The 13,015-nt window shown below is 42.4% G+C and overlaps 2 protein-coding genes across 3 annotated transcripts; one reads left to right on the top strand and one right to left on the bottom strand.

Annotated features, from left to right (window-relative positions):
* Window positions 1-105: 105 nt before the first annotated feature.
* cebpd (CCAAT enhancer binding protein delta) lies at window positions 106-1,597 on the bottom strand. Of its 2 annotated transcripts, none has more exons than XM_046407272.1 (2): window positions 1,447-1,597; window positions 106-1,414 (listed from the first exon to the last, which is right to left on the bottom strand). In XM_046407272.1, exon 2 carries the CDS (start codon window positions 1,318-1,320, stop codon window positions 433-435), a length of 888 nt encoding a protein of 295 aa, XP_046263228.1. In that variant the 5' UTR covers window positions 1,321-1,414; window positions 1,447-1,597; the 3' UTR covers window positions 106-432. The 2 variants fall into 2 exon arrangements, with proteins under 2 accessions (XP_046263228.1, XP_046263229.1); XM_046407273.1 differs by having other exon boundaries at window positions 106-1,428; window positions 1,461-1,577.
* A 2,473-nt stretch (window positions 1,598-4,070) lies between these two features.
* On the top strand, window positions 4,071-12,776 carry mcm4 (minichromosome maintenance complex component 4). The gene is made up of 17 exons (XM_046408245.1): window positions 4,071-4,205; window positions 5,195-5,272; window positions 5,410-5,568; window positions 6,185-6,348; window positions 6,501-6,602; window positions 6,853-6,948; window positions 7,104-7,199; window positions 7,567-7,705; window positions 7,903-8,123; window positions 8,275-8,395; window positions 9,022-9,281; window positions 9,798-10,163; window positions 10,271-10,398; window positions 11,108-11,315; window positions 11,454-11,682; window positions 11,949-12,082; window positions 12,213-12,776. Exons 2-17 carry the CDS (start codon window positions 5,209-5,211, stop codon window positions 12,306-12,308), a joined length of 2,583 nt encoding a protein of 860 aa, XP_046264201.1. The 5' UTR covers window positions 4,071-4,205; window positions 5,195-5,208; the 3' UTR covers window positions 12,309-12,776.
* The last annotated feature ends 239 nt before the right edge of the window (window positions 12,777-13,015 follow it).

Genomic DNA, 13,015 nt, shown 5'->3' with positions numbered 1-13,015 from the left:
TTTGACTTTTGCTGACTTTTTCTTCCTCGTTGTACTTTCTGACTTCTTGTGGGAACACACAACATGCTGAACACACTGTGCAAAGAGCACCCACAGACCAGGATATTTCTGCACCTTATGGTCAATTTTATTATAGATTCCATAAACAAAAATGTTTTTTTTTTCATACAAACTATATAAAAGATCATGCTCTGGCTCTTATACAAAGTTTGGAATTATATAACAGGTACCATATCAGGTATAACATTATGTAAATGCAGTGGTAAAATAATTTAATACAGAGAAAATCCCACAAAAAAATATGGCAGCAACACATCACATATTTTCCAGTGCCATTATGGTAAGCTTAAAATACATCTGGTACAGATGGTAAAAACGAAATGTCTGTTGAGGTATGTTTCATAAAACTCAGTTCATAGAATCATGAATTTGTCACCGGCTCTCCACCACAGTCGAGGAGCCCGTAAAGGAGGAGTTTGGTATCTGCTTGAAGAAATCTCTGAGCCCGCTGAGCTCTCTGGTTAGCTGCTCGATAGTTTTGTGAAGCCTGTCGTTCTCGGCGCTCAGTTCAATCAACTTCTGCTGCATCTCCAAGTTGCGCATCTTGGCCTTGTCCCTGCTTTTCCTTACGGCAATGTTATTCCTCTCTCGCCTCTGTCGGTACTCCATGCTGAACCTGTCCACCGCCTTCTTCCCCTTATCCCTTCCGATCTTCCGCGGGGACGACTTGGCCGAGCTGACATTGGAGAAAGGCTCCGGGGTGGTGGGGGGAGTGGGCTGCCCTGTGGGGAGGCTGAAAGAGGTCTGGGCGCAGGTCTCGATCTGTGAAGGCAGGGACGAGGACATGTCGCTGTCACTCCAGTCGGACTCCTGCTTGATGGGCGCACTGAACGCCCCCTTATCCAGCACGCCGTCCGCCTTCCTCTCTGGTGTGTAGGCGGCTGACAGCTGCTGCATGCCGCCGCCGGACTGCGCGGGACCCTGCATGTTGTAGAAGTCCACCTTCTCCTGCTTCACAGTGTTGAACAGGTCGAGGAAGAGCTCGTCGTTGCACAGCTCCAGGTTTGGCACGGCTGTCATGGACTCGATGTACTGGCTGAAGTCGATGGCACTCTCGTCGTCGTACATGGCAGGGGCGGTGCTCAGCTCCACCATAGTGCCGTCCTCGCCCGCGTTGTCGCTCCTGCTGCCCGGCTTGCAGCCCCCGTGCTGCGTGCCGCCCAGCTTGGCGCTCTCGTAGAAGTTAGCAGGCTCCATCGCCCAACTCATGTTGCATTGTGGAGACACGCAGTGAGAGTCCAGGCTGTATATGTCACACATGAACCCTGGTGACTTGCCCACGTGGTTTAGAAAGGAAATAAGGGTGTTAAATGAAACACACAGGTGTGACAGCACAATAGCCCTGTAATGTCTTCTCTCTCTCTCTCTTCCTCTCTCTCTCTCTCCCTCTCTCTCTCTCTCTTTTAAAAGTCTTCTTTGGCTTTTATCCCTGGGTGTTGGCTGTCAGGGTCCTGTCAATGAAAACACAGAAACACTTCTCTGAGGCATCTGTACTTTCGCGGAGTGTTTTGTATCGTTTCCCCCCGCTGACGTCACACGCACCGCCCTCCCACGAGCCAGTCGAGGCAAAACGGAGGTCACGTGGTGTCCGTCAACATCCCATTTGAGGAGAGAGGGGCGTGTTGCTCATGCCACCCACTTCTTTACTACGACTGTATGAATGGTTCAGAGTTGTTTACATACTCTTGGGCTGTGGGTGTTTGGGATTAAGATTAATTTGCCGGTCGTCACCTGCCCTATGAATATCTGCGGTGGGAGAAGTATTTAGATCATTTACCTTAAGTAAAAGTGGCAATATCACATTGTAAAAATACTTCAGTACAAATATAAGTACAAAATAGGCTAAAAGTTTCCTACAGATGGTTTATCAACAAAATGTGCCTAAAGAGTGGTCCCTTTGTGCTTCAGTATATTGTATTATTGGATCATTTTTAATGATATATTAACATGTAAGTCCTTTACTGTTGTAGCAGTCAACGTGAAGGTGTTGGAACTGCTTTACATATTATTGGCTAGTTTAATCTGTAACAATACATCATAATTTAATAATAATATAATTTTTAATCTGAGAAGTAACATGTAACTATAGCAGCAAGACAAATGTGGTGGTGGTGGCAACATGAACCCTCTTTAAGGATGCCTTTACTTCTTCATATGTTGTGATAGAAGTTATTATCATGCTTGCGTACATCACAAAACTGTGACAATTCACAAGTGATTCACTGCTGACAAAATACAAACATGACTTTGTGTAAATTGTGTCATACCAATACAAGAGTATCTGCCAGTAGACTGACACTATCATTACACATATCAGGTGTTATAATCCTAGATTTTAGTTTGAGTTCAGCTTCTAGTTGAGATTTTGTTATTTTAGTAAGCAAGGTTTTCTATCTCTTTACTTCTTATTTACCTTTTGGGGAGTCGGTTTAATTTGTCACTGCCAGGCCTATAAATGTCTGTCCTAAAAGTGGTCCAATGTTCAAAATAGTATATGGCAGAAGTGTTGCTTTGGAGGGAAAACCACTAAAAAAAACGGCACCGTACCCCCTTTTTAGGCTCTCATTACATTCATAACTTAAAATGGCAAGTGGTGTCATGCTGATGTATTTCATGGCGGCATTTAACTGTTCGGTTAAAAGAAATACACTGATTTGTAAGTATGTAAACAAGAAAGGAGCACTTTTTCAGAATCCGCTTTATTGGACAAATATGTTGACACAAGAGCGACTCATTAATTAGTCTACTGACAGCTATTTTGACACACCGTTTTGTTCCAAACATGCCAGCTTCACCAATGTGATGACTGGCCAGTTATCATTGTCATGTAATGGATTCAGAGAGTCAGTTTGGGCCGAAAATCTGCATTTTTCAAGATGTCATCTTGGACTCTGACAAACTGTCATCTGCAGACGCATCAATAATAAAAAGATATTCATTACTTGCAACTGTAATTAACACATGCAGGGAGTTTAATGAATGTTCTTAGTAGCTTCCCGTATACACACACACAGGGAAACACACCTCAACGGGTATTACAAGCTTAATAAATGAGAAATTATACAGTATAGCTACAGGCAAGAGTTGGAAACCAAACTATCAACGTACATGTCAAAGTCTTTCTGTGTTCTGAACATACAGGAAGGAATAAATGATATCAATGAATGGAGGCTGTATAATGTTGGGTGTACTCACTACAGTTTACATTACAAAAAACCCTTATTTGCCCTGTAATCACAAGTTATTAACATGGTTCCATTTTTTATACAATATAATTACCCCCCGCCCTCCCTTAAGGGACACATGTACTGACACTTCTCGGAATCACTCCTGTATCCCCCCCAAACCCCACCCTCTCAAGGAAGGAAGTGTGCTGTACTTTTCCTCTATCAAAGCTGTTTTCGAAACGGAATCTGCGCCACCTGGCGGTCAATTGCGGTATCTGCAGGATAAAATCACATGAAGTAAAATTACTTCCTCTTACCCTCATATATACTGTATATCAGCTCTACAGAAAAAAAATGCAGAGTTAGTATTAGGTATTAAAAACATTTCAAGATTACATTACTTTATTCGTTTGTCGTTGATAAAAATATATTCAGTACGATGTGTTTTATTTTGTTTATGTTATTGTAATTGAACTATAAACCCATTAAATATGTTTTTATTTGTCTAACTATTTATTTCCCAGGATACTTTGCCTTTTTGCTTTTATAATTGTTCACATTTCTGTGTTTTGCCACTGTTTGATTTATTTATTTATTTTCGCAATGTGAACTTTTTCAGTGATGAAAATGCACAGGCTAAAGAGCGTTGACTGTTGGACCAAACCAAATTAGCACTCAGGGAATCAATAAGCATAAGACCCGGAACAGGAACTGCAGATCGTAGTTTGAATATAATAGAAAGAAATACCCGCAGTTTTTGTAAACTTTACACAGTTAATTTAGTTTATAATATCTTTTACTCGTTTTAATTTAAGTCTCGGCGAATGAAAGCCAACTTGAACACCCCTCTGCAGTGAAGGATTCGGCCGGAAGAAAATGGACGATCCTGGCCTGCTATTGGCCCAAAGTTCCCCGCGAAAACAACGTCACCCGCAGTTTCGCGCCAGATCTGCAGCACTCTCACAAACAGAAGAGAAGGTAAGAGTGTGCTTCATCTGCTTAACTTATTTCTTAATAACTTATTGATTATGTCGGTCGAGTCAGGTTTTCTGTTAGTACACGTGTTTGTTTGATTGTCATCAACTTATGTTAACTTCGATCTCACTTTTGAGATCATACAATGCACTTAAGGTTCATCTTATTGTTTCCTCTGCAGCCACATGTCAGATGGTGGAGGAGTTATTTTTAACTGTCCCAAAACCTTCGATTAACATATCAGAAACAGTGTGTGTGTGTACATAACTGAACAATAGCGCATTTGATGTTATTGCAAAGTTTCCAGTTAAGAGTTAACGTACTGATGCGTAGGCGCTGTTGTTAACTTTTTCATTATACTTCTGTGCAGTTTAGACTGGAGCTTATTGTAGTTCATTGTAAACTCAACATTCAAAGTGTTCACATGCAGAGTAATTATTGGAGCTTGGTAAACAAAATAGTAATGTATAATACAATGTAAATACTGCACACTACTCAACTACAGTACTAACAAACTGCAATATCTACAACCCCTTATCGAATAAATGAGAATAACAGGTTCATGGGCTTTATTGGGTTTATTTCAATAAACTAATACAATACCAGGCAACTGCTTTGACAGTTTAGCTAAATATCAGCCATCAAACCTGACAGGTGAATTAACTGGAAAGTATCAAACCTAAAACAGTTTTTTTGTGTCACTTAGAGGATTACATTTAGCAGGTAGCGGAGGGTGACTGTGGAACAGGACAAGTTATTATTCTCAAGGCCCTGCAAGGCTGAACAGGCTAGTCTAATCAAAACAGTAACCTTGTAAACTAAACATCACGGGGGGCAGAACATCACTATCTGTAAGGATCTTTGGCAACAATCACAATGTCCAAATACAATTTTCTACAAATTCAGAAAATTTGCCTGCAACAGTCAGCTTTTTAAAATGTTGTGGCTGCACAAAATGCAAAATCATTCACTTGAATCGATTTGGCCTTTAGATATCCCAGCAACAATGTCTTCCCCAACATCGACTCCTGGCGGCCGCAAACGAGGAAGGACCACCAACCCAGCTACTCGTGAGTTCATTTACCTCACAATTTGCTGCGATTTAAACTGTTGTTCCTCTGTGATGTCAGCTTGATTTTAATTAGGTAGTGTGTGTTCGGAAGTGTTCTGTTATATGAAGACGTCTTTGTGCCTTGTGTGTTCTCAGCCAGCAGCGAGGGCCCCACATCGCCTCCCTCTCAGCGGCGCAGAGGCCAGGACTCCTCTGGAGGGGACCTGATGCCGATGCCCACCTCGCCTGCCACCGATATGCTCAGTCCAGCAGCGCCTCAGGACACCTCGCTGTTCTCCAGCCCACGGCCCTCAGGTAAGCTGTATAATCATAAATTCAGATAGACACAGTAGACTAATAATAAAAAGAAAAGATGCATAACATCACACTGTCACTCAAATACTTCACACAACAAGGCTATTGCGGATACTCCAAGCTGTTACGCTTACGGCTTCCATCACTGATCATTTACAAACTCCAGCTTTTTGGGGTTTTTTTTCCATGTCAGAGCCCGATGCTCCCTATGAATGTGACAGAAAAACAATTTCTCATATGCTGCTACTGTCCCGAGTTGACCAAACCATATGTTCACTTGGGGCAAGTCAGTCACCGACCAGAATCTTTCTACCCAGCATCAGAGCTGTACGAATCCATTCTGCATGTGATGGTGGAAGATCGTACAGTGGTAGAGGATCACCCAGAACATTCAGACCAGAAGAGAATAGAACATCCTCGCCAATGATCAATTTAATATTTTCACGAATGGCTATCCTGTGATCGTGCATTTCGGCCAGGACCGCAGAAGGTCTACCAAAAGGCCGTCATTTTCGTTACTTCTCCAGCAGCCTGCACTCTTTGTTTGTTTTGAGTTAACTTCCAGTGTGGTTACAATTTTATTCATTCATTTAATTATTTATTTATTTTTACACAGTCCTACCCAATGAAGTGGACATGAGCTCCCCTCTGATGTATGGGACCCCCAGCTCCAGGGTTGAAGGGACTCCACGCAGTGGAGTGCGTGGCACCCCGGCCAGACAACGTCCTGATCTGGGGTCAGTCAGGAAGGCTCCACAAGTCGACCTTCACTCCGAGCCGGTCAGTGGAGAAGCAAAGAATACTTACTATGCTTGTTATTTTTAATAACTGCGTGAGCATTAAACTTTGCAGACTAAGTCAAGTTAATAAGTAAAGTAAGGATGACTAGTTTTTAAACCTCAGCAGCTAAGACTTTTCACACGTTTTCACAGCCAAGTGCCGATGGTGCCGTAGCCAGCGAGACGAATGCAGGCCAGAGACTTGTCATCTGGGGGACTGACGTCAATGTGGGGACCTGCAAGGAGAAGTTTCAGGTGTGAAATCTTACATGTCAGTTGTTAGAAGATTCACAACTGGGGTTTCAGCAGTATGAAATTTTCACGAAAAGATAGCCGCCTTAGAAAATACCACAGTTTCATTCTGTATGGTGTTGCACATCATCAGTTACAATGACTCTCAAAGGTCCAGTGTGAAGGATTTAAAGGAAATCAACACCCCCTCGATTCCCCAATCTTAGTGCAGAAGAGTTGATCATTTGCATGCTTTTGGCAACTTTGCTTTTAGCGGTTCCTGCAGAGGTTCATTGACCCAACCTCCAATGAAGATGAGAACGCTGGTCTGGACCTGAATGAGCCAATATACATGCAGAAGCTGGAAGAGGTAGTGTGCTTATTTACATATTCATTTTATTGTGTTCTTTCATTTGTTGTATTTGTTTAAGGTATTTTTTGACCATGTTCGCCTCTAAAATACAGGAAACGAGGGGATAAAGAGTGTGTCCCTCTTAATTTAGATATTCTCTCTTTGTCTCACAGATCAGTGTTGTTGGTGATCCAGTTCTGAATGTGAATTGTCTGCATGTGCAGTCATTTGATGCAGAACTTTACAGGCAGCTCATCTGCTACCCACAGGTAATGGCTCATCCTTCACGTTTACTTATCTTCATGATCCTGTGTGCCTTTTTAGGCAGTTAGATTTGAAGAAATATTTTCTCTTACCACAGTTGCATCTGTCCTTCTAACTTCCAGTTGACCGATGATTGAAAAAAAACCCAAACAAACAAACAGAAGAGTACCCAACTGCTTAAACAGCCACACAATAATAAATCAGTGTTAAAACAGAGCCTTAGTTTGTTATGCTTTCTCAGAATACAAAAGAGAGCAAATTTATGAACAAGCTACACTATCCTGAAAGTGAATATTGGGATTACTGTAAGCATCAGTCTTAAATTTTACTTTATTTCTCTTGGTAATGAATAATAATTTGTTCCTCTTGCAGGAAGTTATCCCAACCTTTGACATGGCAGTCAACGAGCTTTTCTTCGAACGTTTCCCAGACTCCATCCTGGAGTTCCAGATCCAAGTCCGCCCCTACAACGCCCTGAAAACCAGAAACATGAGGAGCCTGAACCCAGAAGGTGTGTGGATTCATTAAAGCAGCCCATGACACGGGATGCGTACAAAGTGAAATCACACTTATTAGTACTACCATACTGAAATATTCCATCCCATATTTAGTGTGGGATTTTTGTGAATATTGTTCATTGCTTTGATAAAATGTGAGGTATCGGCTTCGGGCTAAAGCTTCTGTGTGCCGTATGTGTTGCCTTCACAGACATTGATCAGCTGATCACCATCAGCGGCATGGTGATCCGCACCTCGCAGCTCATCCCCGAGATGCAGGAGGCTTTCTTCCAGTGCCAGGTGTGCGCCTACAGCACCCGTGTGGAGGTGGATCGCGGGCGCATTGCTGAGCCGGCTGTGTGTCGCCACTGCAACAACACCCACAGCCTGGCGCTCGTTCACAATCGCTCAGTCTTTTCAGACAAACAGATGGTGAGAGGTAGATGGGGTTGAGGGGTTGCTAACGGGCCAGATTGCCTACAGTCAGCGACACCTAATCTCAGAATATATCAAGTGGTAATTAGTTGTGTGTTGCTGCTGAGGTCATGACATCTGTTCATTTATTGATCTTGTCTCATAACAGATCAAAATTCAAGAGTCTCCAGAGGACATGCCAGCTGGTCAGACACCTCACACAACTATTGTCTATGCTCATAATGATCTGGTTGATAAAGTGCAGCCAGGAGACCGCGTGAACATCACTGGTAAGATTTCCTGAATCTTTACTGGCCGGGGCTACAGATAATGAGTATTTTCATTATTGATTAAATTTTCTGTTATTTTTTTTTTTTTGTATGAAAATAAAACAGTCAAAATTGGATATCAGATTTCCAGAGCTGAAAGTCATGTCTTCAGATTGCTTTCCTTTTTTTTCTTTAGTCCAACCAACTGCCCAGGAGCTAAAAATTTTAAATATTTGGTCATTTTAAAACAGAAAAAGCAGCCAATCTTCACAAATGAAATGTTGACACAAGAGAATATGTCTGATTTTTTTTGTTTGAAATATGACTTGAAAACCACTGATCAAGATTAATTTTCTGGCAATAGCATAATCATTTCAGCTCTAAAATGGTCCTTAAGATTCTGTCCCAGTGTGTGATTGTCAAACCCCAAGATGATGTATTCATATTTCTGGTTTTGTCAACAAATACAATATTTTAATTATATTCACTGCTCCAGCAGCAATTTCTCACATTTAAGCAGCAAGATTTTAGAAAGTGTTTGGTGTTTTTCCTCATTGTTAAATCAGTTCATCAGCTCACTGTCCCAGTAAATCGGTCCACGTTTCCATTCATCAAAAGACGTAACAGCTGCTCAAATGTCCCTGCAGGTATCTACAGAGCCGTCCCCATGCGCGTAAACCCCATTCAGAGCAATGTGAAGTCTGTATACAAGACTCACATCGACGCCATCCACTTCCGTAAGACGGACGAGAAGCGCCTGCACGGTTTGGACGAGGAGGCAGAACAGAAGCTTTTCACTGAAGACCGAGTGCAGACCCTGAAGGAGCTGGCAGCCAAGCCAGATGTCTACGAGCGCCTCTCCTCTGCCCTCGCACCAAGTATCTATGAGCACGAGGACATTAAAAAGGTGTGTGAGTGTGTATGTGTGTGAGAGAGAGAGATTAGAGGCAAGCCAAATTATGAGCACCCAGTCCCAAGAGTAATCACTGAAGGTAGGACTTTTGTGCTAACATTCTGGTCGTTGGACTTAATGCCCCACCGGCCTTTTTAAAAAAAAAAAAAAAACAAACAAACAAACAAAAAAAACATCCAACAGAAATCTGAAGCACCTCTGTGTCCTAATTGGAGCAAGCAGACATTTTGAGATATTATAGCAGAAAACGTAAAGGTGGAATTAATATTAACGGCTGTATCCGTATTTGTGTGCTAGTGTCAGGGTCTTTGGTGCTTACTGGGCTGAAGCCTTACATTAGATTATGATAAACAAAACCCCAGGAGGTATCGACTGTGGTCTTAGTATTGATAATCATATGTTTATATCCCACTTCTAGACTGATGTATTCATTTAAATGGTAACATGATATAAGTTGTTGTTTGACAGTATTGCAGTATTAGTATGTATATCCCTCTCCCTTGCTTCCAGGGCATTTTGCTGCAGCTGTTTGGCGGCACCCGTAAGGACTTCAGTCAGACCGGCCGAGGCCACTTCCGCGCCGAGGTGAACATCCTGCTCTGTGGAGACCCCGGCACCAGTAAGTCCCAGCTGCTGCAGTACGTCTACAACCTGGTGCCCCGCGGCCAGTACACATCAGGGAAGGGCTCCAGCGCTGTGGGTCTCACCGCCTACGTGATGAAGGACCCAGAGACCAAGCAGCTGGTCTTGCAGACTGGAGCTCTGGTGCTCAGCGACAACGGCATCTGCTGCATCGACGAGTTCGACAAGATGAGTGACAACACGCGCTCTGTGCTGCACGAGGTCATGGAGCAGCAGACTCTCTCCATTGCCAAGGTATGTTTGGCAAATTTGCAACCAGGATAGACTAGGAAAAGTAAAAATACAAGCATGTTTTTTCTTAGTACACCAGTTGATGTTTATCACCTTGTATGTGTCTGCAGGCTGGAATTATCTGCCAGCTGAATGCCCGAACTGCTGTGTTGGCTGCTGCTAACCCTGTTGAATCTCAGTGGAACCCCAAAAAGACTACGATTGAAAACATTCAGCTGCCTCACACGCTGCTGTCCAGGTGAATACCATCAAGTCAGCAGCCACACACTAAAACACTTTTGATCACAGTTAAACTTATTCTGACAAGGTTGGTAGGTTTGCACATCAGCAGCAATTACGCGCTGACAAGCAGCACAAAGCAGCTTGAGCTCCAGGCAATAAGAACATCTATCATGGGTCAATACGGCAAAAGGTAAAATGAGGAACAGTACTTGCCATATCTGTTCTAAAATTAAACCCTTTTGGCACAGTATTTCTTTAGAGACTAAAGTCATCAGATGTTATCTAGAACCAGATCCTTTACTAATCATCCTCTGCTCATTTTTAACCCAAGGTGAGCTTTACTTCAGCACACACACCTTCTTTTTTTTCCCCCTCATTACAGCAAAAAAAAAAACTTAACATATTTGAAGAAAACTATTCTCCCAACAGTTGAACATGTGGCACATTGAGTCAGTACTTTACCTTTTAGAAAAGATTCACTTCAAAATAAAAAAAGAGGAAAAAAAGAGAAAAGCTTGCAGTTTAAATGAAGCAAACTGTTCATTAAGAACATGTTTGAGAAGTGTGTGACATATCAAACCCAGGGAAAACACACTGATAAAGAAGGACTGCAGCTAACCGGACTTGTTCAAATGGTGCATACTGACATTCAGCCCTAATATCATCTCGTTATGTCCTAATGACTTGCTTTCTCACTTGTTATGGGTTTTTACCTGCTTCATCAGATTCGACCTCATCTTCCTGATGCTGGATCCCCAAGACGAGGCTTATGACCGCAGGCTGGCCCACCACCTGGTGTCGCTGTACTACCAGAGCGAGGAGCAGATGGAGGAAGAGTTCCTCGACATGACTGTGTTGAGGGACTACATCGCATATGCACGAACATACATCAGTCCGAGGCTAAGCGAGGAAGCAAGCCAGGCCCTCATTGAGGTTTGTTTTGTCTCGCGCAATTCGTGTTGAATATTCGCCGTGACGTTTGCCCAAATTACACGCTCGCTTGTCTTAAAGTGTCAAACCAAATTAATTTAATATCAAACTTGAAATCAACTTATTCATGTTGATCCTCAGGCTTATGTGGACATGAGGAAGATAGGCAGCGGTCGAGGGATGGTGTCCGCCTACCCCAGGCAGCTGGAGTCCCTGATACGCTTGGCAGAGGCCCACGCCAAGGTGCGCTTCTCCGAGAAGGTGGAGACCATCGACGTGGAGGAGGCCAAGCGGCTGCACCGAGAGGCCCTCAAACAGTCGGCCACTGACCCCAGAACAGGATTTGTTGACATCTCTATCCTCACAACAGGTATGCAACACGGGGCCTGAATGTTAAGCGCCATTTTGGAATGTATTTAGAATATTAGCAACTGTCTAAAGAGTGAATGTAAGAAATGACACTGAATTGCTGCTTTGCTTTGTGTAATGTGTTAAAAAACTGAATATCATTGGATTTTTTTATTTATTTATTTTTTCAAACATACTGCTAGTCAACCGAAATGAGCAATGCTATCATGAAAATGATGGTTAGTCACAGCCCGACAGTTATCTCAATGCATTAATATGTGATTCCAGGTATGAGTGCCACAGCCCGCAAGCGCAAGGAGGAGATCGCCCAAGCCCTGAAGAAACTGATCCAGGCAAAGGGAAAGACACCTGCCATGAAATACCAGCAGCTGCTCGATGACCTCAGAGGACAGTCTGAAACGGTTAATATATTATTTTGCCTTTCACGTTACTACCTTTTGAAATCAATATGTTGTTTGATTTAAAATAAAAAAGAAATGTATATAAAACATTGTACTTCCTGTAATGACTTCTTTCTGACTCTGTCTTCAGGCGATCACGAAGGAGCTGTTCGACGAGGCGCTCCGAGCCCTGGCTGACGAGGATTACTTGACGGTCACTGGGAAGACTGTTCGTCTCCTCGCCTAAGACGCATCCTGCGATCATGTACAGTCCTTAATTTTAAATCCTGTCCCGTGTCTATCGCTTTTCTCATGCTGTAAAATATTTTTTGTACAATTGAACTACCATTTGTTTTCTGGGTGTGTTACGAGTTTGAGTATCATTGGTTTTTGTGATTCAGAACATGACTCATTCAACCTTTAGTCTCCTATGGTGATTTAAAAAAAAAAAAAAAAAAAGCAGAATAATACAAAATGCCTATCAGTGAATAGAGCTAATATTTAAAGTGCTTGTATTTCATTTGTTTGTTTTCAAGTAATGTTGTTTTTGTGCTCTGTGTTATGGTAAAAAGCTCTTTTTTTCCCATCCAGCTTGTACATTATAATCACTGAGAGTCAAGTCAGTGATTTATTATTTCCACATTGTTGATTTGTCCTTGCAGTTTGCATTGACTACTTGTTAATAGAGAAGGAAATAAAATGTCGCTCACTGAAAGTGCTTGGCTTTCTCCCCAGTGCTTGCAGTTTATTGAATTCAATTTCAGGTTTCCCAACATATTTTTCTCACAGTTGTTGAAATCAAATGAATTTCTACTCTATGGCAGAACTACGGAGTGTTGTGTTGAAGCCAAACACAGTGAAGACTTCATGTTTTTGGGGCTATTTTAACAAAACGAAGAGACGTGCCCATCGTGTTATACATATCACCTCATAATTCAGCCAGCATAGCTGCTG

Source organism: Scatophagus argus, chromosome 13 (assembly GCF_020382885.2).
Source record: "Scatophagus argus isolate fScaArg1 chromosome 13, fScaArg1.pri, whole genome shotgun sequence".
In the NCBI taxonomy this organism is placed as follows: domain Eukaryota; kingdom Metazoa; phylum Chordata; class Actinopteri; family Scatophagidae; genus Scatophagus; species Scatophagus argus.
This window is presented reverse-complemented; position numbering and strand designations above follow the sequence as displayed.

Bases quoted from the DNA above. Each gene is read 5' to 3' on its own strand.
- cebpd (XM_046407272.1), bottom strand. From the start codon at position 1,320: ATGTGTGACATATACAGCCTGGACTCTCACTGCGTGTCTCCACAATGC.
- mcm4 (XM_046408245.1), top strand. From the start codon at position 5,209: ATGTCTTCCCCAACATCGACTCCTGGCGGCCGCAAACGAGGAAGGACC. The intron at 7,706-7,902 runs GTGTGTGGATTC...TTGCCTTCACAG, and splicing joins GAGGAGCCTGAACCCAGAAG to ACATTGATCAGCTGATCACC. The intron at 11,683-11,948 runs GTATGCAACACG...ATGTGATTCCAG, and splicing joins CATCTCTATCCTCACAACAG to GTATGAGTGCCACAGCCCGC.